The 24,676-nt window shown below is 32.9% G+C and overlaps 2 protein-coding genes and 5 non-coding genes across 7 annotated transcripts; 6 read left to right on the top strand and 1 right to left on the bottom strand.

Moving 5' to 3' along the window:
* Positions 1-1,023: 1,023 nt before the first annotated feature.
* LOC148212755 (U1 spliceosomal RNA) lies at positions 1,024-1,188 on the bottom strand. Its single transcript, XR_015789519.1, has one exon. It is a non-coding gene; the product is annotated as a U1 spliceosomal RNA (small nuclear RNA).
* A 1,866-nt stretch (positions 1,189-3,054) lies between these two features.
* Positions 3,055-7,270, top strand: LOC111015376 (chaperone protein dnaJ 10). Its single transcript, XM_022290388.2, has 10 exons — positions 3,055-3,371; positions 3,553-3,693; positions 4,338-4,397; positions 4,526-4,608; positions 5,390-5,555; positions 5,639-5,768; positions 5,882-6,040; positions 6,113-6,285; positions 6,718-6,798; positions 6,890-7,270. The coding sequence occupies exons 2-10, from the start codon at positions 3,607-3,609 to the stop codon at positions 6,968-6,970; spliced, it is 1,020 nt and encodes a 339-aa protein (XP_022146080.1). The 5' UTR covers positions 3,055-3,371; positions 3,553-3,606; the 3' UTR covers positions 6,971-7,270.
* A 4,814-nt stretch (positions 7,271-12,084) lies between these two features.
* Positions 12,085-14,588, top strand: LOC111015421 (aspartate carbamoyltransferase). Its single transcript, XM_022290436.2, has 3 exons — positions 12,085-12,459; positions 13,403-13,455; positions 14,265-14,588. The coding sequence occupies exons 1-3, from the start codon at positions 12,381-12,383 to the stop codon at positions 14,397-14,399; spliced, it is 267 nt and encodes an 88-aa protein (XP_022146128.1). The 5' UTR covers positions 12,085-12,380; the 3' UTR covers positions 14,400-14,588.
* A 1,364-nt stretch (positions 14,589-15,952) lies between these two features.
* LOC148212754 (U1 spliceosomal RNA) lies at positions 15,953-16,115 on the top strand. Its single transcript, XR_015789553.1, has one exon. It is a non-coding gene; the product is annotated as a U1 spliceosomal RNA (small nuclear RNA).
* Positions 16,116-17,330: 1,215 nt separating this feature from the next.
* LOC148212753 (U1 spliceosomal RNA) lies at positions 17,331-17,493 on the top strand. Its single transcript, XR_015789511.1, has one exon. It is a non-coding gene; the product is annotated as a U1 spliceosomal RNA (small nuclear RNA).
* A 1,627-nt stretch (positions 17,494-19,120) lies between these two features.
* Positions 19,121-19,283, top strand: LOC148212752 (U1 spliceosomal RNA). The gene has a single exon (XR_015789528.1). It is a non-coding gene; the product is annotated as a U1 spliceosomal RNA (small nuclear RNA).
* A 2,710-nt stretch (positions 19,284-21,993) lies between these two features.
* On the top strand, positions 21,994-22,156 carry LOC148212751 (U1 spliceosomal RNA). Its single transcript, XR_015789575.1, has one exon. It is a non-coding gene; the product is annotated as a U1 spliceosomal RNA (small nuclear RNA).
* The last annotated feature ends 2,520 nt before the right edge of the window (positions 22,157-24,676 follow it).

The following is a 24,676-nucleotide window of genomic DNA, read 5'->3' as shown; positions in this document are numbered from 1 at the left end:
AAGTCCTTGCCAATTGGGCTGCCCCTTTGAGGCCCTTTTTGATCCAATTCAGCATGGTATATTGGTTGAGTGGAGGTTGTAGCCGTTCTCTCAAAAGCACTTCTTAGAAGAGACTAGAGATATAGAACACCCAATGACTTTGTATTAGGCATCCACAGTTTGCAACTTGTTAACTGCAATGTGCTGAATAAACTGAATTGGTTGGTTCATAACTTCTGCATATGCAATTTTTGTATTCTAATTCAATTTTCTTCATTGCTTCTCTACTCGCATTGGATAGCTGAAGAATTTGGTCCAACCCACCCACACAGTACTTTTGCACTTCTCATCAGTATTGCTCTGGAAAAAATCGACCCGCTACTGATAGTCCTTGCAAGAGCAGTTGCCATTCCCGAAATGGTGGAAGCAGATTCTATCCCTCATTATGATCTCCCTTTCGTAAATCTTTGAGATCGGTTTCATAAACTCATGGCAGTACTCGCAGGACCATAAATTCTTAACAATTTGAATTTCAGAATTCATGTTTAATAGGATCAGTCCAACAGCAGTAGCAAGTTTTTTCCCTGTAATGTTGCAATTGGAAAAGTTTCAAGTCCATTTGAAACTACATCTCTCATGGACATTTTAACAAACACTTGATATGCAAGACCCGAGTCGCCAAATTCCGACGTACATTTGAAACACAATGTTTGCACAAAACAGTCCAACGCCAGACCCAACTTCAGAACCAATCCATGAGTCCATGACTCTGTCTTCCCAAGTGGGTAAGCCGCAAAAGGGCACACGAATTCAGGAGAAATGGATAAGAAAACTCATCCGGTCGAGCCCTCGTATTCGTTAAACAGTAAGAGCATTGTAAAGGTTTCTTCGTCTTCGGCTTTCTTGATTTGGTGATTCGGGCATGAAATTGCATGGGCTTCTCGCTCATGCCGCTGAATCTGAACCCCTTGGTTCACCAAACGAAATTTCTTGTCATTCCATCACTTACAGAAGCTGAGTTACAATACTTGAAGTGAGAACTGGGAAGGGGCCGCGCGAACGCAGGCCCCCACACTACCACAAATTATGACGTAGGCTCTGCCGCTTTGGGCAGACCTTAGGCGGGCACCCCTCCGAAAGTGCAATGGAGGTCACCAACCTAGGCCATAGGCCTCGCTGATCGTCCAAAAACCCCGTCCAGGTAAGTATGTTCTTCAGTGGCCCGTTCATCTGGTTTTATACCCCCTCCGCGCCTCTCTTCTTTTGCACTTCACCGATGTGGGACTAATATTCAACTAAACCAATTACCCACGCTTCTTCAGCAATACAGAGCATTTTTGGTTTCCTTTATAGAACTAAATTAAAGAATTAATAAACTTTACGTAAAGTTATATTTTATTATATTCAAAAAAAAAAAAAAATTACCATAATAAAAAAATGGCTATTTCGGTCACTTATTATATTTTTTATCTCATTTTTTCTATCACAATTTCAACATGACACTACAATCAATATATGTTTTGAAAAGTAATTGACTTTATAATAAAGGATTTCTATTATACGTATAATTTGTGTTAAGATTTTGTGAATATGAACCGAAATGACATTTTTTAAAAGTATAAATATCAAAACGGACATTTTGAAAGTACTAACCAAAGTTGAAAGTACATAGACCATAATAAACCAAAAGTGGAAGTATGGAACCAAAATAATAATTTAACCCAAAATTTTTAGTTAAATATTAACTAAGATATAAAATACGGATTTTTTTAGTTAATTTTAAAATATATATAATTTTTATGAATGTTATATAATATATTTTTTTAGCTCAACTATTATGGTATTCTCCAACGTGGAAATTGAATGTTATGAGATAGGCTAAGAGGGCGTTTATGTGATTGATAGTTTGTTTTGAGAACACTTCGGTTGCTACTTACATGGGTGTCAAAACTTGAATTATCTATTTTGCAATCTTCATATTCATCACATAACATCTTAATGTATGTCATGGCGTCGGAGTCTTTTGATGATCTCGTGAAGCATCAAGGTTACCTTGTTGAGCGCTCGATAATCAATGCACAAGGCTACCGCTTTTTCTGGAATAAATCAAACAAACAGGGACTCCCCGTAATGTCCCAGAGCCTGGCTATCGACCTGAGGCACCGATCGGGAAAGTCATAAAGGGACGTTAAACGTGAGGTATCCTCGTTAGAAGCGCACAAGCATGTCCCCCTACACCTCATCGAGACTCCTTCGAGTCATTTAATTTTCACACTAGAGCATAGTAGAACAATCGTCTCTTGCGATAGTTAATAAATACGTATCTAGCATGGATCTTCCCAACAAAATATGCATATTTGATTGTATTTATTTGTTTATCGTATATTACTCTAATCCTCAATAGTATATATTTTTCCTTTTTAAATCAATAATTGCAAGGGTAAGTATTATTTTTAGTACAACATGTGTGGGTAGAGGATTCAAACTCACGACCTTCTAGTCGTACATATATACCTTCACGCACTGAGTTAAGTTTAGATTGACGCAAGGGTAAATAATTGAACTATCCATTTTGAAAATGTTAGACAAAGTATTTTAACCACTAAATTATATTCGAATGGACAATTGTATGTATATATATATATATATATATATATATATATATATAATTTTTTTTTATTATTATAATTTTTTTTTTGAAGAAGGACAATTGTATACTTTAGTTTTATAATGTATTTTTTTTCAAGAAAGGACAGAGGCGAATCTAAGCTTAGTTGCTAAGTAAGATTTTTGATTTTTTTTTTTTTACCAGGACATAGCATAGGATAAAAAGAATCAGAGAAGATTTAGAAAATGAGACATTAACATTTAAGAATGGATGAGCTTAGGAACTAAATACGAAAATAAAGAACTAAAATAGGTTTAAATTAAGATAATAATAATAATAGAGCTTGCTTAAAAAAAAATAAAAAATAATAATAGAGCTTGCTTAAAAAAAATAAAAAATAATAATAGAGCTAATAAGAGAAATTACTGATCTTCCTATTTCCGACAAAATCCCAATAACGGTTAATGAAAAATCCTCTGGACATTACTCGTTGAGAGAAAATTTGTCTGAAACCAACCAATTTCCCAGTAACCACATAAAAGATCCAATCTGAACTTCTAAATTAAGAAACCTTTATTGCATTTGCAAAAAGATTCCGACCCGATTTTTCATCTTTCCACCATCTCCTTCTCAGATTCTTCCTCCGTCGCTGTGATCCGTGTCGCTGCCGCCTTCTTCAGCAATTTTTATATTAAACCCGTTCCTCGATTCCCTAATCTCAATCATTTGGGTACTCATTTCTAGGTCGCTATTTGCTCCCCGGATCTGCTTCCATCAATACCTTGTAAGTTCGTTCAATTTTGTGTTTGATTTCTTAGTTTTCTTTCGATATTCTTCCATGCCCGTGAGGTTATAGCTGAATTTTAACAACTTGAATGCCTTGGATTTGTTGGATATGATCATTGTTATGAAAAATGGTTATTGTTTTTTCATTTTGTTCGATTTGTTCTTTCTTTCCCATTTAGGCTGTGATATCATCGAACGTGGCTGAAGTTCAAAGGCTTTGAGACTCAAAAGATATGGTGAGGGAGACTGAATATTATGATATATTGGGTGTCGGCGTTGGTGCCTCCCCTGCAGAAATTAAAAAGGCTTACTACGTTAAGGTGATTTTCCATGCCATGATGATTAAATCTCTTAAAATTTTCCGTTTTCCTGAATCTCTGAGAAATATATGTTGCTTCTTTGTCTTAGCTGCATGTTGTTAACGTTGGGGATGTCTTATGTTATGGATGACGAAACTTTGTTAGATACTTTTTTGGGTTAAATTACAAGTTTATTGAACTTTCAAGATCGTTTCTAATAGGTCATTGAATTTTTTTTTTAAAAAGTGGTTAACAAGTTCTTAAACGTTCAATCTTGTATCTAATAGGTCCTTGATCTATTTCATATTTATAAAATTTCACGAAGCACACAAAATTGGATTCTACGTCTAATAGAATAGGACCATGATTTTTTAATTTTGTGTCTAATAGATATATGAATATTAAAAGATGTTCAGGAGCCTATTAGACAATTTTGAAAGTTTAAGGACTAAACTTGTAACCTATTTTTTTCACAAGAGAGTACTGGGTCTATACTCGGGCCACCGACTAGCCTTCAAGAAGGCTCCGCCCATCCCAAGGCCAGCTTGAAGACTTTAGAGAGTATCTTTAAACATCTCAAGTCTTACCACAGGGTATGTTGGGGCGGAAACTTTGTTAAATGTTGGGACATCTTATAACTTTGACGTCTACTTTTCACATTTCAGGCAAGGCAAGTTCATCCAGACAAAAACCGAGGAGATCCAAAAGCTGCTGATAATTTTCAGGTGAACTGAAGTTACTAACTCTGTTTAGTCTCTTCTCTTCTATTTTGTGAGCCGAATCTGTCTGTTTTATTGTCAAATAGCAAATCCGAAATGTGATTATTTATGCAATTGCTTGTAATGATCTGAAGGTACTGGGAGAGGCTTATCAGGTATTGAGTGATCCCGAGAAGCGTGACGCATATGATAAGTATGGGAAGGCAGGAGTACAACAGTAAGTTTCTTAGACTGAGAATGTGCTGTGAGGCATGGACTTCTTTTCTGTTTTGTGTTTTGTACAAAATGATTATCCCTTGGTGTACATAAAAAACTTGGTGTTATGTTGCTAGTTTGGAAACCGTTGGACCACTGCTAAAATCCAAAAACTTAAGTAGATAGGTTAGGTTATATATTTATTCTTTAACTTTCCCCTTACTTGCGGATTTAGAAATAGATCATCAAGTGAATATGTGAGAGACTTAATAGGGGTTGTTTGGGGAATAGTATTATTATTGTAGTTAGGGGCATTATGATAATTAGTTAAGGGTGAGTTTGTTATAAATAGAAGTATTAGGGAGTGAGGGAAGATATCTTGGAGAACAGTTTTGTGTAAGGAACTTGAGAGAGTTCTTTGGGAGAGAGATAGCCCTCTCGAAAGGCTATCGATATTGTAATTACTCTTTTGAATTGCAGTATAGTGTTCTAGTTAGGTTCTTGTATTGGGATCCTAACAGAATATTAATTGGGGAAGACGAGTTCTCCTACTCTAATATAGGTACGAGAGTATTAAACTGCCACTACTTTTAGGTTATAGTTTATGGCGTTTAATCTTTTATATAGATTCTTAACCGAAAGGTCCGAAACTAACCTCAGTCTTCTTGATAAGTACTATTTTATAATTACGTTTCACTGATTCTTTTCAACTGCTCTGTTTTCCGTTTATCGGTTTGTTTCTTATTCTTATGGCAAAAATATGGATAGGATAATCCCCTAATTATTTTCCCCGTTTTTCATAGGGACTCCATGGTGGACCCTGCAGCGGTGTTTGGTATGCTTTTTGGAAGTGACTATTTTGAAGATTATGTTGGGAAGCTTGCTTTGGCTGCATTGGCAACTTTGGAAATTGACGAAGATTCACCAGACCCTGAAATTCGCAGGATAAAATTTCAGGAAAAGATAAAGGTATGCTTTTTCCTCAAGTTCAGTGATGCAGATGTAAATGCAGACTTTTGCAATGCTATTTACCCATACTTGTAAAAATGCAGCTGTTTCAAAAGGAAAGGGAAGAGAAACTCATAAACATTTTGAATGACCGCCTCCAACCATATGTTGAAGGTCGGACTGACGAGTTTGTGAAATGGGCAAATTCAGAAGCGCGACGACTCTCAGACGCCGGTACCTTTAATCATTCAAACACTCTAGTTACCCAGGTTCTATAATGCTTGGGGAAAAAAACATTACTTGCCTTTTACCTCCTGCAAATTTACGCACAAGTTATTTGCAATCAGCTTTTGGTGAGACTATGCTGCACACCATTGGATACATATACACAAGGAGGGCTGCTAAGGAACTTGGGAAGGACAGACGTTATATGAATGTGCCGTTTTTAGCGGAGTGGGTGCGAGACAAAGGACACCAGATAAAATCACAAGTGATGGCAGCTTCGGGTATAATTCTCTCCTGGTTATAAAAGCTTTCGAACCTTTGATTTCGATCCTAACTTGTGCACTTTTATGCAGGTGCTGTTTCTTTGATTCAATTACAGGAAGAGCTGAAGAGGTTGAACGAAGGAGATAACAGAGACGAGGACCTGGAGAAAGCCATTGAAGCCAAGAAAGATGCTGTTCTTAACTCGCTTTGGCAGATTAATGTGGTCGATATCGAATCAACTCTATCACGTGTCTGCCAAACGGTGAGTCACGATATCATACTTTTTATAAGTTAAAACTACTATTGCCTAGCCCAGGACTGTCTAGCTCAGGATTGTGAGGTTGATTATATATTTTGCCTTGTAATAAAAAACTTACTCGAGATAGGTGTCTTGTCTACTGAGCTATATTCGAACATTTTTGTAGATTGGAAAAATATCAACTTTAGTAGTCTAATTTTTAGATAAGTGTCTTTCTCATTTTAACCGATCTTCTCGACCCCTTTCCCACCATTTGTAAATCTCAAGGAAATGAAAATGAACTTTCGATTAGTTTCACAAGAAAATGAGTAGTCTGTCCTTGGTTATGCCTTGAACATATACTGATGCACACGAAAAAGGACAACATAAATAAACTTCGAGTCATCTTCATTCACAGGAAGCATATATATTGATAAACCGTCTGTTCTCTATCAGGTTCTTAGAGACCCCAGTGTGTCGAAGGACGTGCTGAGGCTTCGAGCCAGAGCACTGAAGAAGTTTGGAGCGATCCTCCAAGTAAGAGCCATCAAAAGAACTTCCATATGAGACGGTTTCGTTACGTAACATGTATGTTTATTGAGCCACATCTGCTTGCTAACTTTTTCAGGGTGCAAAATCTGCTTACAGCAGAGAAAACAGCCTGAGGCATGAAAGTGAGAGAGCAATTGGTGTTGCTTCGACTTCTTGATCTCACACTTCCATGGCAACCGTTAGTCTCTCCTTAATGCTTTTTGCTTAAGGATGGTGGTGATCTGATGATATTCTTTTTGATTCTATATATTTTGAACAAAGTGAATCTTCTTGATATTTTTGTATGCTTTTGTTGAGAATTCCTTCTTTTTTTTTTTTAACATTTTCTATCCTATTTTGTAATTTGTAGTATATAATCTACTCTTCTTGTAAATGAACTGTAAGAAATCATATTTGAGAATTGGGTTTATAAATCGTTTCTTTAATTAAAAAAAAAAAAAGAGAATTTTCATTGCAACAGTCTGCAACATTTACAACTTGGTAAACTATATAGATACTAGTTAACATGTCGTTGGAAAATTCTAGCGGGGTGTAATTCACATTACCATATTTGCAATATGATGACGTGATTACGATTTTATGAATATGACAATTTTTTTTTTTCATTTTTCACGTGCCTGGTTAGACATATCTATGTAATTCTCTTCCTACCTTTGTATATTACTATCATTATCACTTACATTAATCTAGGATCTAGTTTATCACTACAGATTTTTTAATGTTATTTTAGTCTTTTCCATGGGTAGGTTAGGGTTGGCTTTTTTTTTTTTTTTTTTTTGCTTGCTATATTGGCAATGATGTTATATTATTATGATAAATCAATTTAGATTTAAATCTTATTTTGGCTTTTGAATTTTCATGTGTATTATTTTTATTTAGAAATTTCAGTAGGTGAAGATTTTTAATATGTATGTTTTAAAATGTTATAATTTTTTTTTCAACTATAGCATTAGTGTGACTTCTTTAATTGTGTTTAATTTGATTTGGATTATGTTAATTTGGTAAAATTTCAATCTTTTTGCTATATTTAAAATACATTCTTTTTAATACATATTGATTTTATGCTATTTAGGTAAATGCCCCTATTTTATTTTAGCTTAAACTTTCAAATGTTTTGATTTTGTTTATAAACTTTATACAAAAATATATTTTGTTTATTGCCACAAATTTTTTCATAAATCACTCCGTAGGTGATGATTTTCATTATACTACGTGCAATAGATTATAAGTTGTCTAAATGCATCTAAAAATTTGTAAAAAAAAAAAAAAAGACAATGAAAAAGTTAAACGATCAAAACAAGCATTTGAAAATCTTGGGATTGAACCAAAACCAAATAGGTATAAAATTTTGAAAATAAAAGTAGAATTAAAATTTTTTTTCTTTTACATATAAATTAGGGTAAGAACTTCTTTTTTTAGTACAACAAGTGGGAGTGTAGGTTCGAACTAGTGACCTCTTATGTGTCGATTACTTTTGAATTAAGTTCGGATTGACAATTAGGATGAGAACTGAAAAAGTGTTTTAAAATGAAAATATTATCACACTAGCCCTGAACATTATAAGATTCAAAGAAAAAGTCAGATAATCTCCATTATTTGAATCTTCATTGAAAAAAAATTAGTAGTTAGGTAAATATGCATTAATGGGTGGTGTCATATATTTATTTGATATCCAAAGATCTATCGTATCATAGGAAACCAAATACGTTATGTTTCAAATTTAATATACAAAATTGAGAAGATATAAAGGGGATAGTGGTGGATGTTGTATTGCTTTGCTAACAAAATTGTTAACCACTCTAATTTGTCAAATCTTTTTGCATAAATAAATATTTTATTGTTTGGTAACAAACACAACTCAATGAGTGTGCTTTAGTTGCACCACTGGTCCCCCAATTAAGAAACTTGGCATGCCTTTTTTTTTATATATATAATATATTAAAAAAAAACTTCACTTATTCAAATTTCAAAGTATCTTTTTCTTTTTCATTGAATAAATTTAGGTAACATTGATGAGATGGCAAATTAATGTTTTGTTAATGGTATTAATAGTATATAGTAAATAAAAGTATATTTACAACTGTCTTGGACTAAATAGATATAATTATTAAAAGTTATATGGATAATAATTTAAACTCTTTTGTGAAAAATATATCATATTTGGAAGAAAGATGAATGGGGAAGTGTTGTCTTTTGAGGTCATTGTTCAATCAATGCTCTTTTGCTTTTTGTTACCCATTTTCCTTTATTGTATTATGTTTTTCAATTTTGAAAATTTATTTTGTTTGATAGTGGTTTATATAATAGTATATAAATTTTCAATTGTTTTTCCTTGTAGAATATCGAAAATTAATTCATAGATTTTTAATTTATTGGTGTGATTTCGTCCTTCAACTTTGAAAATTGTCGAATTACATCTTTAGCGTTAACTCAGGTAATTTAACTTGATATAGCACACTAGATCCTAACATGACAACATGTAGAAAATTGTACATGTTTTTTACTCACTTTCACTTAATCCTAAACTCGTCCAATCATCTTATAAATCAACAACTAGCCCCACTAGTTCACCTACTCGTATTTAGTCCATCTAAACGTCCCCACACAAAAGAAAATGCCAAAAAGCTCGATTTATAGATTAAATATTATGTGCCCATATTGTGATACTAATCTCATCAAACTTCCATGCAATTCTCATCCTATTTTGATCCAATTTCAATTGGACTACTTCAACACAAAGATAAATTGAATCTTTTTAAGAAACACGACACTCTAAAAAATTAATTCTAACAGTCTATTTGCTTTAATCCATGGACGATCCCTTCTATGCTAACTTCGCCCACAAACTCTTTGGTATTTTTTTTTTGTTAATAGTTAGAATTTTTCACTATATATGGTATTGTTACTATTACAAGTAAATTATTCATAATCACTATCATCAATGGATATAGATAACATCTTCTTTAACAAAAGGAATATTTACTAAACTTAGGAGTGCATTTACTATTATACCCTACCTATTTGTCATCTATTATTTCATTCCCTAGAAACCTAGGCCCATAAATCCATACAATATGGGTTGATAAATAATAAATAGCAGTGTTGCACAACATTCACCAGCTGTAACAAAGTAATACTAATTTTAGCCTGGTAAAGGAAACTTTTCTACTTCAATACCCATCTGATATGCAAGAGAATATTGCCTTAACTACTAAAAAAATCAAAACTTTTCTATGGAATTCAAATTGACATTTCACCAAACTATTCATCACTGGATGGAGAAAAACATCCTCAAAATTATTGGACTCAAAAGAGGACTAAGCTTACAAAGTCGTAACTTTGAAACGCTCTTCAGCTACACTTCTAGACCAAAGTGTAGATACGACACACCTTATTTCTTGAAATTTGAATGAAGTGCATGCTAATGAGGGCAATTATTTGGATCAAGCTAATTAATAATCTGCCCACTCATATAGACTTTGATGTCATGTCACCTCGTGTAAATTTTAAGAAATGGAGTGTCATGCCTACATTTCTCCAGTTGTTATGCATCATAGAGATTAAACATCATAATAGTATTTAATCTATCAAACCAACTAATTTTATATCAAAATCTTAAGAAATGGAATCAAACTAAGCATAATCCAAAGTTTAAAGACATAATTATACACATATAATGAAGATGGATTGAGAAGGATGAAAGGGGAAAGATGGGGTATTATTTTAGTAGTAAAGATCCAAGAGTGCTATTGATCTTCATCTCTCTTTATTCTCCATGATGCAATTGTGTGGTGTGTTGAGTGGTATTTGGTGTGTTGCCTTTGTCTTTAAGGATAAATATATAATGGCACTATCATTTTCCACAAAAAGCTATAATATTTTATAAGCCAACCTAACTAATTTCTCTTTTTGAGGCACTAATTAAAGCTAATTAAACTAAACTAATCCATAAAATTGCACAATTGCATAAGGTCCAAAGTTTTTTTCTTTTTTCTTTTTTGTCCTTTCCATTACAGTCCTTACATACCCTTTTTATTACACAACCCAAAGTCATCACCTGCAGCTACCAGTGATCTGTTTGTTTCTTCCTTCAATATGTCAAAGAATATTTCCAAATCCCAAGGGGGTTTGCTCTTTTTTTTTTCTACCACACAGCAAGCAGAGTCTTTTATTAGTGTTCTTAACTAATGGATTAATGACTGCTCTCATGATTCAACTCTCGTTTTTACTTTCTGTTAAAAAAAAGCTGTGTTTTGATTCTAATTATTGCCTTTTTGATATATCCCAGTGATCGTTATTGAATAAAACTTGGGATTTAAGTGTTTGAGAGAGTATGATTAATTAATCTATGGTGTGATCACTTTGGTTTTAAACCATCATTTTGATTTTTTAGTATGTTTAGATAGAAATTTGAGTAATTGAAGGCGTTTGGTAATATTTTTGTATCTTGTTTCTTATTTTCTCTTTTTAGTAAAGAAAAATAAAATTGTATTTCATAATTATTTCTTGTTTCTTTTTTTCTTAATAAAAACATGTTGGATAACTATATTATAAAAGTGAGAAACAAGAAACAAAATTAGTTACCAAATACTTATATTTCTCCAAAACTAGAAATAAGAATGAGAACGTTATTAAATGGACATATATAATATTCCATATTTACATGTTTGAGAGTTTTTTTTTTTTTAAATAGAGATTTATTTTGGCCTTTTGTTTTAGAATTGTGATAGGTTTGTGTACAAATTATCTTTCACAATCTCATAATGTGCTTTGAGGAGGAAAAAAAGGGGGGAAATGGTCGCTCGTGAGAGAACAAACAAAACGATAAATCATTTAGAACGACTTTATAAACTAATCACTCAACACATATTTTCACTACATTTTTTGTCCTAAAAATAAATATCATTTTTTTATTCAAAATCCACTCATTTTAAGATCTATTTAATTTTTTTAATTGGAGTAGACGGCCGGCCACCCAACACTATAACTATCGTGTATGACTCGTTCCTGAATGGAGGAAGCTCCGGCTACGCGTCCTACAAGGTTCAAATCGAGGAGGAATAACTCCACTCGACCACAAGTCCACTATGCCACCACCCGTGGATGATCTATATTAAATGTGTTACGAGCCCAACCATTAATTTTGTCCGATGCATAAAATTTTGACTTTTTTTTTCTTCTTCGTATTACCTTGAAGGGGAATGAGATAATTTCAAGTGGAGCGGAGCTATATTATATATCTTAAAACCCAATTAGTCTTGTTAGCTAGACTTAGTGCCCCAACAAAAGAAAAGTGGTCTCTTTCTGCCTTTTCCATTTGAATTTTAAACTCAAAAGCATCAAAGCAACAATTGTGGTCAATTCTTTATAATTTGTTCGCCAACTTTTAGCTTTATCTATAAGACCCCATTACTTTGGCCAATTCAATGCCCTTAAACCATACATAAGGACGAAGCATTATTCAGGCCAGTCTATGCTCTTTGGAAGAACAAGAGAGAAAAAATAAGGGAAAAAAAGCCAAACTTTGAAAAACACACAATACAACATCATTAGGGTTGTTATCTACCATGTTTCTCAAGTACAAGTTCAGCTTCCTCTTCTTCCTCCTCGTCTCGACCTCGCTCTTATCAACTACTTTCGCTGCAGGTTGGTCCTTCAATCTTTTTTAGATCGTTTTGTTGAAAGTTTCAAATGACCCTTTTATATATAATGTTTTTTTCTAACTAATTTTATGTCGGTGTTGTCGTCGTCGTCCATTTTCAGCTTGGGTTTTTAGTACAGGTCCATATATTTTAATTTTGAGCCTTTTCACTTCTAAATCAGTGTGGTAATATTCAATATTTTCTCAAGGGTATGACATGAACTCAAGGTGTTGTTTTCTTCCGGCGTATCTTTGGCAAAGTCGTCTTTGAAAGCTACTTTTTATATGATGTTATGGTCTATTTTCTTTCTGACTTTTCTAGTACATGTTTTTGAAAGAAAACCCAAGTAAATGATGAAATCAGTGATGTTGATTGAAATATCTCGGGGTTTCAATTTCTCAAATTGATATCAATAAATATTTTCAAAAAGCAACAAATTTATAAAAAAAAAATTAAATTAATACCTAAGTTCTTTCACGAAGTTATATATATGTAATTTTTTATGTTTCGTTAATATTTATACAAGCTATATGAAATATCGATATATTTATCCATTCAACCCTACCATTCACACATCTATCTACAAATATTTTACTCTGATCTTCCCTTAAGAACAATGAATGAAAAAAAAAAAACAATTATCCCAACATGTTCTTTTCGACAATTAGAGAGAATCTTATTTGCATGCGCAGCATGTCAGTGGTGCAAATTAAGGAAGAGAGAACTTTTATGGCTTATAATGCTTGTTTTATTTTTCCCCTCTCTCTTTTCATTGGTAACTGAGCTGTTGAGGTCTCTGACAATACATAAACCTCGTTATGTTTTTTTCTTTTTTATTTTGTCATAAAGCAAAGTTTTTAACTTTTAAGGTTAAAAAAATGTGTTGAAGCTTCTTTTGGGTTGGCTCTGGCTGCTGCTTTTCTGAAGTGTTGTGCCTTTGCTTGCAGGGAGACCTTCTAAGTTGGTTCCTCAGGCTGCTACTGGTGGAGTTGTGCATCAGGTTTGTATTATTTCTGAATTTTCTTTAGTTTTTATGAGTTTTTCTCCGATTTAGTACCGCGGCGATTTATGCCGAACCCGAGTTAAAATTATTTGGTCCCTTTCGGGTGACTCAAATATAGTTGGAACAGTTAAAACATATTAAAAAAAAGTATCTGAGTCCTTTGAAATGATAACAAATTATGAGGGGGAAAAATAATAATTCTTTGATCCAAATGGATGTTTGGGATGTGAAAAAAAGAGGAGGCATTTAGGAAATTTGAGTTCATGATGAAATCATTTAGGGTGTGATTGAGAGTGAATTACTTTTGTCATTGCTAAAATCACTTCCTTTTTCCATGATTGGCAAATAAAGAAATTGATTTTGAGACAGTTTAAAATCACTTTAAATTTATTTTTAAAATATCACTCGAATGATGATTTTGAAAAATCAATTATACTTAAATCTCTTTTTTCAAAATCATTAATACTACCATCACTCTCAAACACACTCTTAAGAGCTTCTTTTGTGTAACATTTTTATTTTCTTTTCAAACGACGTCTCGTGCCCTAGAAACTCATGAACACCCATATTAAGATCAAACTAAGGTTATTCGAGTTCAACAAGTCTATAACATATCATTGAGTTCAAACCTACATTGATCTTTTAACGTAACGTAAACACCCATATTATATATATTGAAGCAATCGAGATCACCGAGCGGATAACGAAAAATCTAACGGGATTGGCCTTATAACTAATCAACTATTGTGATTAAGTGATTAGATGAAATTAGTTTTGAAAAGATATATATATATATATATTATCAGGATGGAAGGAGGAAGAGAATGGGTGAAATGGAAGACATCCATGAAAGGCTTCTGAGGGCAAACACCAAAGATTATGGAAGGTATGATCCAGCTCCAGCTTTTGTGAAGCCTCCTTTCAAGCTCATCCCCAACTGATGAAACAAAAATCCATCACCAATATCACATCTCACTCTATGAGTAGTAGTAGGCTCTATGAAATAATCAGTACAAATATCCATGTGTTTCATAGTATAGTTATAATATATATATACTATCATAATATATGTATAATTAATGTATAATTTTGGTCATATATATATATATATATATATAAAGCTTTGGTGATGTTTTTGTTTTGCTTGCTACTATATATTTGTATACTTTGGCATAGGTTATATATATTATGATTTTTGGTTGAGTGTGTATATATGTCTACTCTACCACTTGTTTCTTGTTTCTAATTTTTTTACTCATTAAGAGTTTGTAGCTGCATTTTTTTAAAACGTTCTTGAAATTAAATATAAATTTTTGGGCACACAACAATAATATGGTTCCTCGTCCCATTTACAATTTTTTTAAAGATGTAAATAACATCATTATTTTACCATCAAAATGTGTAATAAATATGAAAGATATTAATATTTTGTTCTAAAGAACAAAATTAAATAAGTTTTGAGGGAACAAATTTTTTTTTACCAAATTATTTCTATAATAAAAGATAAGAAACAATAAACTGTAAATACTTGTCAAACATAATTTTAGTTTCATATTAATTCATTGAAATAATAAATGAGAACGTGTTACCAACTCCTTAATATTTTGGTAAATTTTTTTTTCAATGTTTCACATCGTTGGGAAAGCATGTAGATTATAGTTATTATTGGATTGTTATATATATAATGTTTTTGCATGGTCTAATTTAAAAAATAATATAAATTATTGGTATATTAGAAACTAGAGGGAAAACCAAGATTTTACTATAAATTACATCAATTTTCAACTTAAAAGCTTTCAATTCCGTTTAATTGAACTATAAAATTAGATAAATGTTGCAATTATTACTCTCTATTAATTTCAACTAATGCACTCACTAATTTTACCAAAAAGAAAGAAAAAAGAATAAAAAGACTCCAAAGAACTCATTGATCTAATGAAAATTAAATTTTATACAAATTTAATGACGACTTTTATTTTTGATTTATTGACACAGGAGGGCTGGATCATGAATGTCAACACTTAAACTCTTGTCACTGCACCAACACCCTAAAATGTACCAAATTGACAATTAAATAACTTTGTCAAAACTTTCAAATTAAAAAAAAAAAAAGAACAAGCTCTATTATTTTTTAAAAATATTTATCAATTTCATATCAAATATTAATTTTATAACTCAATGTACACACATGACACTATTTTTTCAACAATTTTTTTTCTTTCGAGGAAACTATTTTTTCAAAAATTCTTCAAGAATAAACTTAGTAGGAGATAAAATTGCAACATTTCTTAAAATTTAGCAGGAGATAATCTCTCACTCCTAGCTTTCTCTACTTTCTGTTTGTTTATTTTTCCCTTTTTTGAGAAAATTTAATGATTATATATAGAAAATAAGAACTTTTGTTTCAGTTTAATACTAATCCCACATCGGTGAGGCTTCAAAGAAGGGAGGCGCGGAGGGGGTATAAAAGCAGACGGACGGGCCACTTAAGAACATACTTACCTGGACGGGGTTATTGGGCGATCAGCAAGGCCCATGGCCTAGGTTGGTGACCTCCATTGCACTTCCGGAGGGGTGCCCGCCTAAGGTCTGCCCAAAGTGGCAGAGCCTACGTCATAATTTGTGGCAGTGGGGGCCTGCGTTCGCGCGGCCCTTTCCCAGTTCTCACTTCAAATAATTAATCTTGTTTCTATAGTAAATGGACTCGAGTTTTCGGTATATTATTCTTCGTTTAAACAAAACGGAAAATGGCCTTTTTTTTAAGTCCACTATTCTAAGGTTTTTAAACAAAGTAGAAAGGTTTATGAAAATAAGTATTTTAAAAATTGTTAGACTAACTTAATTTTTTGGAAGGCGTTACGTTTAGAATATTAAAGCTCTTTGTTGTTACCTATAATTTTATTCTCTTGTGCTGGTGCTTTTCTCTCTTCCTTTTCTTCTCTCCCTTCTCTTCTTCCTTTTTTCCACTCCAACAGACATTTCAATTGACAAGGTTGTAATTTACCATGCAATCAACCAAGTTTATCAGCCACCAACCATATATTTTAAAAAAAGTGAGTCAAGCTAATGCATATTGTTTGATCCTCAATACTGAAAACGATGAAAACGGTCAAGATATGAGAGCTGCTGACGTCTGAGGTACCAGCAAGACAATGTTAGCACTCTGACAAGCAAGTTACTACTCAATCCGATTTGGCGATAATTAGCCTCCAACACACACAAATAGATAGACCAGGAGGTCAACCTCTTTCATTATCCATGGCCTTTTATAAGTCATTTTAGAAATATCTCATTTTCTAGTTAACATATGTTCTACCACATCATTATTCTCTTAGGTCAACAAATGGTAAATTCCACTTAGGACCAATTAGAAACCAAACTCAACCTCATATGCCAATTAAAATTTAATTCAAACTTCAAGACCAAACATATCACTTTTTAAACTCAATGACCAAGTCGAAGAAAAATTTAATCTCACAAGATGAAAAGTAATTCTTTCTTAAACTCAATGACCCAATAGAAACTATGTCCAAACCTGAAAAATCAAAACTGTACTTCCGAAACTTGAGAATCAAATGGAAACTAAAGTTAAATGTCATGAAACTAAAAGTGATGGCTTTTAAAACTAAATTATAGAACTTTAAGATTAAATGAACAGCTTTGCTAAATAAATAAATAACAAATAACTTCCAGTGGCGCTCCAATTAACAAATTGTTTAAGAGAAAAGAAAAGGATTTTAACAAAAATAAAGCATAAAAAACCAAAGGTCGTCTTTGTTCCGAAGTTCATGTATTTGTTCCACATCGGAAGAGTTCAAAAGAAGGGTTGGGCGCATGGGCTATAAAACGTGATCCACTGGCCACCGACAAACATACTTACCTGGACGGGGTTGTTTGGGCGATCAATAAGGCCCATGGCCTAGGTTAGTGACCTGCATTGCACTTCGGAGGGGCGCTCGCCTAAGGTCTGTCCAACGTGGCAGAGCCTACGTCATAATTTGTGGTAGTGGGGGCCTGCGTCCGCGCGGCCCCTGCCTAATTATAAATTAAAATGTTTGTTCGGTTTTAAAGTGCATCTCCTATTCGTTTCTCTCTCTAATTTACTCTTTGGCCTTTATGTCGGCGTTCGTTGAATTGAAATGCATTCTTAAAATTTGATACACTTCGTTTAATCAAATAATACTAAAGAAAATTTATTGATTATATATGGACAATAATTAACAAAATGAGAAAGAAAATACATTGAGATGGCTTGTTGCAGATCAACCTCGTTTTTCTGGTTGATCTTGATCGGCCTTTTGGACTCATTGATCTTTGATCGACCTTCTGGCTTCATTGATCTTGATCCAACCAAATTCAAGGTTGGATTGGATTATGAAAATTTTCGGTTTGAATTTGATTGAATTTTTTGAGAACTGAAAATTCGGTTCGATTTGTGGATTAGATGAATTTTGATCGGTTCAACTCGAACCGAACCAAACCAATCACAAAATTTGAAAATATATACATTAAAAATTAGGGTTTGTGCCGCCTTTCTCCTTCCCCCACTCCTGCGCCTCTCTCTCTCCCCCTTTGGTATTCTCTCACTTCCCTCAATCTCCCTCATCTTCCTCCCCTTCTCTGACCTTACCCTTCCTCTCCCATCTCCCTCCACCCTTTTCTCACCCCCCTCAATCTCACTCTCTCCCCCCCTTCTCTCACCTCCTTCAATCTCACTCATATCCTTCCCCCCACCTTCGCTTTCCCTTTCGTCGAACTTCGCAACGTACGAACGAAACCCATCATCGATCGTCGCAATCGAAGAAAATTATGGACGGAAGGTTGGTGATGGAAAAGCAAAAGTTGTCTTCAGTTTCTTCGCCGATCTTGCCCTCCTTCGCAGCAAATAAAATAAGCTGATTCAAGCGATTAGGGATTTCAAACATTTTGGTCCATCCTGCCCTCATTCACAGTAAAGAAAATAAGCTTCGTTGGAACCCGATGACCCAACCTGAACCAACTCGAAAAATATAGGATTGGGTTGGGTTGGTCATTCACTTCGGTTCAATTGGGTTTACAAACTAACCAATCCGAATTTTTGGATTTGTCCACAAAATTCCCTTAATCCGACCCAGAGATATTTTGAGAGAATTTATCCACGATTTTGATCATTTCCAAGATGAATTAGATGGTGAATGAACCCTTTATTTATAAGGTATTTCATGAACTTGGGGTTTACCGAATGAACTATTGCTAACTTGAACGTTTTTGCTAACTTGAGCCTATTGAATTTTTAATATCTTTTAATTTAATTTAAAGACACAGTGAAGTTCTAATTGGTCTTAATTTAATGACATAAAATTTTGTCATTGTTACGTGACATTTTGTGATTCGTCATTGTCGAAATGTATCAAATCAACCCACGTACATTTAAAAGAACATACACGCATCAGTGTCTTTTTTCATTTTTAATTTAAATATATCTTCCAGGAAAATGTTATTAATTCTTTAATTTAATTCTATTAAGGAAACGGAAAATGGGAACTCTACTCTACTGCTCAAGAAGCGAAGCAGTAACCAATATTCAAACAGAAATATTAGATATTAGTCCCACATCGGTGAGGTTTCAAAGAAGGGAGGCGCAGAGGTGATATAAAACCAGATGGACGGGCCGCAGAACAACATACTTACCTGGACGGGGTTTCTGGGCGATCAGCAAAACCTATGGCCTAGGTTAGTGACCTCCATTGCACGTTCGGAGGTGTGCTCGCCTAAGGTCTGACCAAAGCGGCAGAGCCTACGTCATAATTTGTGGCAGCGGGGGCCTGCGTTCGCGCGGCCCCTTCCCAGTTCCCACCTCAAATATTTCGTTTCGCTCCATAACTCACAGCTTGGTTGTGTTATGGTTAATATTTTTAATTTGACTTTGATTTTTCAATCTTACTTATTTAAAACAAACTGAACTCTTCTAAGTTTTTATTAAAATAATTAAATGAACATTTTGGAAGTTTTAGGCTGACTACTTTTTAAAATGGATTTTATTTATTTATTATTATTTTTTCAGTAATAACATGAAGTTTGGATTTGGTCCCGACTTTAAAAGAAATATTTATTTTTTGGTCTTCAGTTTCAATTTAGTTGTCGATAGTTTCTAAGCTATTTATTCCAGTTTCTTGGTAAAAAAAAACTATTTTGATTTTGACTTCTAATTGGGACATGAATTGAGTTGATTGTGGGTAAAATAACTCTTTTGATTTTTTTTTTTAATTTCTGGTACATGAATTGAGTTGATCGTTAGTTGAATAAATAGAATGGCCATGTTTTTAGAAAATTAACGATCATATATAATTTTTCTATTCTATAGAAAATATTGAAACACAACCACAATATGCAAAAGTGTTTCACTCATATGAGTTCTAAGTATCTGAACACAATTAATACTTAGGTACAGGAATAAAAAACTCAAAAGAATCCAAGATCTAATTACCTCGAATATGTTGATCTTGATTAAGCCTCAATGCCTCTTCCAATACTCGAGCCTCTCCCTTCAAACCGACACAAAAACATTCTGAAAATCGATTGAAACGACTCCAAGTTCGATTAGAAAAAAATCCTAAAACGGAAAACTGCTGTTTATAAACATCGACACAGTGCTATGGCGCTACGGACGGAAAAAAGCGCCCAAGCGCCCATCAGGACAGCGTCGAGGCGCTGCACTTTCGACTCCATTTGCCTATAGCGTCTGCTTCCCTTGTTTTTTATGACGTCGTTTTGGCTCTACCAATCCCAACACATGTGATAACTAACATATAATTGTGATGTCCTCCGTTTCTTTCGGAGGTTGGGCAGTACCTCTCAACAAGATTGATCTGTTTGAATCTTGGTCCCAAGAGAATAAAGAGTGAGTTTAGTTTTTTTTTTTTCTTTAATACAATATGTTGGGGAGGAGATTCAAACTCACAATTTTTTGGTTGGAGGTATATGTCAATTACTGAGCTATACTCACTTTGGCAGGACTGAGTTTAGTTAATGCATACAAATAGACGACCAGGGATGAGGTTAACCTATTTCATGATCCATGATCTTCTCTAAGTCATTTGAGAGATCTCTCGTTAATTAGTCAACCTATGTTAATTTCATTCTAATACATCATCATTCTTTTACCATTGCCCAACCAAAGTCTAGTCCAAGTTCTGCCGGAAAGTCTCTCTGTACCAAATAATACTTTTCAAGCTTTACCTTATTCTGATTGTTCAGAGGGTGATCGCGGAGTCACTAAATGAAGTCCTCTGTTTCTTTCGGGGGTTGGGCAGTACCTCTCAACAAGATTGATCTTTTTGGATCTTGGTCCCAAGAGAATAAAGAGAGAGTATTGCCTGGAAAAATTAAAAAGAGAATCTCAGGCATTTTTTGTAATTGACACATGTTTTGTTAAACGACCCATATGAACCATATTCTTACTTTTATCTGGAGAATATCAGGCCTTTGAGAGCGTCTGTTGTCTTTGTAGAGCAACAATACGATCCTGGACTGGCCCCATTCGCATGACCTAAAAGTCCAAATTGCCACAACATTTTGTGAGCATTTCAAGGATAGGGATCACCCGCTCGGCAATGCTACCTTGAGGAGAATCAAACTAATGTTCAATTCAACACGAGATCAAACTCAAATTTTAGGGACCAATTAAAACTTAAATTCAAAGTTTAAGAATTAAACGTGTCACTTTTGAAACCTAAAGACTAAATAGAAATTAAATTCAAATTTCAAAGGTCCAAAAGTGATGATTTTTTAAATTTAATGACCCAATAGAAATTAAGTTCAAATCTCACGAAACAAAAGTATACTTTTGAAACTCCAACATCAAATAAAAAAAAACTAAATTTAAACCTCAAAAGGACCAAAAGTAATAATGTTTTAAACTCAATGACCAAATAAAAATTAAGCCCAAACCTCATAGATCAAAAATATACTTTTCAAACATAAAGTCAAAATAGAAATTTAAATCTCAATAACCAGAAATTATAACTTTTAAATTGAAAGACTAAATAAAAATAAAGTTCTACCTTCAAGTTATAACATTTGAATTTCTCTGGCATTCTACGTTCCCGAAATGGATCCTATCAAATATTTCACATTTTCCATGATCATCTCTATTTTAGGTATTCGGAGAATCCTCCTTAATACATGAAATATTCCTATTAGGTAAATGCCAATTGAATCAATGTAATTCGAACTTTTTCCTATTTTTCGTTTCTTCAGATGATATGATGGGTCAATCATTTGCTTCATTGATTCCAGCGGTGGCAGCAGCGGAATAAGCTATTAGGTTAAGCCATTTTCGTTATTACTTTCCGAGTCCGAGGGACTATTACTGTAAGTCTCAAAAATCAAAAATGTATTTTACCATTATTTTTAGCTACTATATTTTAAATGAATTTAGGACTAAATTAAGAGCTTCTTTTTCCGAAGTGTATGTGTGTGACCCACATCGGAAGAATTGCGAAGAAGAGATGCGCGCATGGGCTATAAATGGAGATTTACTGGCCACCGTCAAACATACTTACCTGGACGGGGTCTTTGGGCGATCAACAAGGCCTATGGCCTGGGCCGGTGACCTCCATTGCACTTTCGGAGGGGTGCTCGCCTAAGGTCTGTCCAACGTGGCAGAGCCTACGTCATAATTTGTGGTAGAGGGGGCCTGCGTCCGCGCGGCCCCTCCCTAATTCTAAACTTAAAATATCGTTTGAGTTCAAAGTAATTAAATTTGGGTGTTAAATCTTTACATTCGTTGAACTTCATAAAAAATTAAAGAATAATTTAAAATAATGGAGGTGTGCCGATCTTTTATATTTAACTTTTCAAAGATAGTTTATTAGTTTATAAATTGAGAGTTTAAATCTTATAGTTTATTAGTTACTCAAATCATGAGTGTTCAAAAACCCAAACATTGGGTTGGATTGTAATAATATCTTTATCTTCAATGTTAATTGTCTATTTAGTGTTAATTCTAGTCATCTCAACTCTCCGCTGTGATAATTAAAAAAAAAAAATACAAATCGGTTGACCATCCATCCAATTCAAACCCAATTCTTATATATGACCAATTCGAAAATTCTGATTGGTTCCAAAACCTCTCCTAATCCAACCCGTGAACACCCCTAACTAAAATCTTCACGAGGAGTGAATAAGAGAAATTTAACTCCATGATACAAAATTAATATTAATATGTATTTTTTAAAATGTCACAACCTTTCATTGTTTAAAAATATAGCATAATTTTTTGACATTTAGGTCACATTTAAGTTAGACTCGAATGTTTTGTAAAGTTTTAAACTCTATGTTATATTTGAAAATACATATTTATTTTATGCTATTTAGATAATTTTTTTAAGTATAAATACTATTTAGATAATTGCTCCGAGAAATAATTAGTTTTTTTAAAATAAAAAATATAATGAATCTAACGAATATGAAAAAACGTTTTAATGTCAACTTAGGCATTAACTCACCTGTAAGATTGTTTGACTTTTCGTCGTCATCCATTCCCAATGATTATAGTAAAATTATGTACTAAGTTTGACATTTTAACTTATATTCTTATCAAAAGAAAAATAAAATTAAAAAATAAAAAATAAAAAGCCCTACTTATAATTGTACTAGGAAAAAACTTTACCTATTACATTTTGTCAATTGTCGATAAAAATTTTTCACGGCCCTTTATTTATAAGGAATCAGAATGAAAGCAATCAAAATAGATATATTACTCATTTGAGGTTGTTTACCATAAATTTTCTGAAATCGAAATCAGAAATCATTTAATATTATTTAGTAAAACTGTTTATATTGTATGCCTCTTTCTTATTTTAGTTAATTACAAAAATATTATTGTGTGAAATCTTTTAAATTTAAATAATAATAAATTTTGTTTATTTATTTTACTATTTATTGATTCTAAACATTTATTATTATAATAATTTATTTAATATTAACAAATAATAAATAATTAACATCAAATAAAGTAATTTTTATTAGAACAGCTAACATTTAATAATAAATATTATTAAATTTTAATATTTTTATTAATATTAATTAACAATAACAAATTAAAATTAAAATTAAGCAATTAAACAAAAAATTTGTAATATTTTATAATAAAAATCACATCAATTAATACAAGTTGTATAATTTTTTATTAGTAGTATAAATAAGAAAGAAATAATAAAAGTGTAAGATGATTATAAAGTAATTATTATAAAGGTGTGAGTCTTACATAATAATAAATTTGAATGAAATTGATGAGATTGTAGGAGTTTAACTAGATAAAGTTTTCTATCGAAATTTACAAAGAAACGATCCAATTGATCAAGATTAGCTAAATCTTCTTCACGTACAACCTCACTTTTAAGGGGAGTGATTATAAGTTCCAACTGAATCCCACCAATTATTTAATTCATACCATTTATTAACATCATTCAAGGGAATTGGATTACACCTTAATGAAAATTACCCTCAAAATATCAATACGAACTTAACTCAGTAATTGGTACCTATCTCTGACCAGAAAATCATGAGTTCGAATTACCTACAACAAATTGTTGTACTTAAAAGAAAATTGCCCTCGAAATAGTTTTTTTTTTCTTTTTAAATGTGTACCTGTTACATCTATCAAGAAATCATATGTTGCAAATAATTAACTTTTTTTACTACTCTAAAAACTAATATTTACCAGTCTCTCAACCACAAATTTAAAAATAAAAACAAAACATTGATGAAATCAATTCACCAAAACAAACGAGTTTTGGGAGTTGGGACCCATTTTTTCTATGAGCAAAACATGGAGTAAAAAGAAATTCTAATTTTGCATTTTTAATTCGATTTATTTCTTAATTTTTACGTTTATTTTCTTATGCTCTATTCAGTCTTACTTTTCTTTTTAGAATAAAATTAGCAACAAAGTTCTAAGCTATCAATATTATTTCCCTTTATTCACAAAGATCAAAATGGTAAAATTTTCAACAAACTTGTTTGAGGTGAGGTTATGAAACCGTTGTCACGGGAACCCATTTTTTGGGCTTCACTTTGGATATGCCGAGAACAAGGAGATGGTCTATAACTCATTTGCCCCCTAAATGCGAGCTTAGCTTGAGCCCAACCTCAAGATGCACATTATTATTGATGCAGACAATTCCTCAAGTTTTGCAATAAATTCGTTGGTTGTTGGATACAGAGAACCCTTTTC

Source organism: Momordica charantia (assembly GCF_013281855.1).
Source record: "Momordica charantia cultivar OHB3-1 chromosome 2 unlocalized genomic scaffold, Mcharantia_2.0 BLBB01000002.1, whole genome shotgun sequence".
Lineage (NCBI taxonomy): Eukaryota > Viridiplantae > Streptophyta > Magnoliopsida > Cucurbitales > Cucurbitaceae > Momordica > Momordica charantia.
This window is presented reverse-complemented; position numbering and strand designations above follow the sequence as displayed.

Excerpts from the sequence above, each read along its gene's own strand:
- LOC111015376 (XM_022290388.2), top strand. The coding sequence starts at position 3,607 with ATGGTGAGGGAGACTGAATATTATGATATATTGGGTGTCGGCGTTGGT. Across the intron at positions 3,694-4,337 it reads AAAAGGCTTACTACGTTAAG|GCAAGGCAAGTTCATCCAGA; the intron begins GTGATTTTCCAT and ends TTCACATTTCAG. Across the intron at positions 4,398-4,525 it reads AAGCTGCTGATAATTTTCAG|GTACTGGGAGAGGCTTATCA; the intron begins GTGAACTGAAGT and ends AATGATCTGAAG.
- LOC111015421 (XM_022290436.2), top strand. The coding sequence starts at position 12,381 with ATGTTTCTCAAGTACAAGTTCAGCTTCCTCTTCTTCCTCCTCGTCTCG. Across the intron at positions 12,460-13,402 it reads ATCAACTACTTTCGCTGCAG|GGAGACCTTCTAAGTTGGTT; the intron begins GTTGGTCCTTCA and ends CTTTGCTTGCAG. Across the intron at positions 13,456-14,264 it reads CTGGTGGAGTTGTGCATCAG|GATGGAAGGAGGAAGAGAAT; the intron begins GTTTGTATTATT and ends ATATATTATCAG.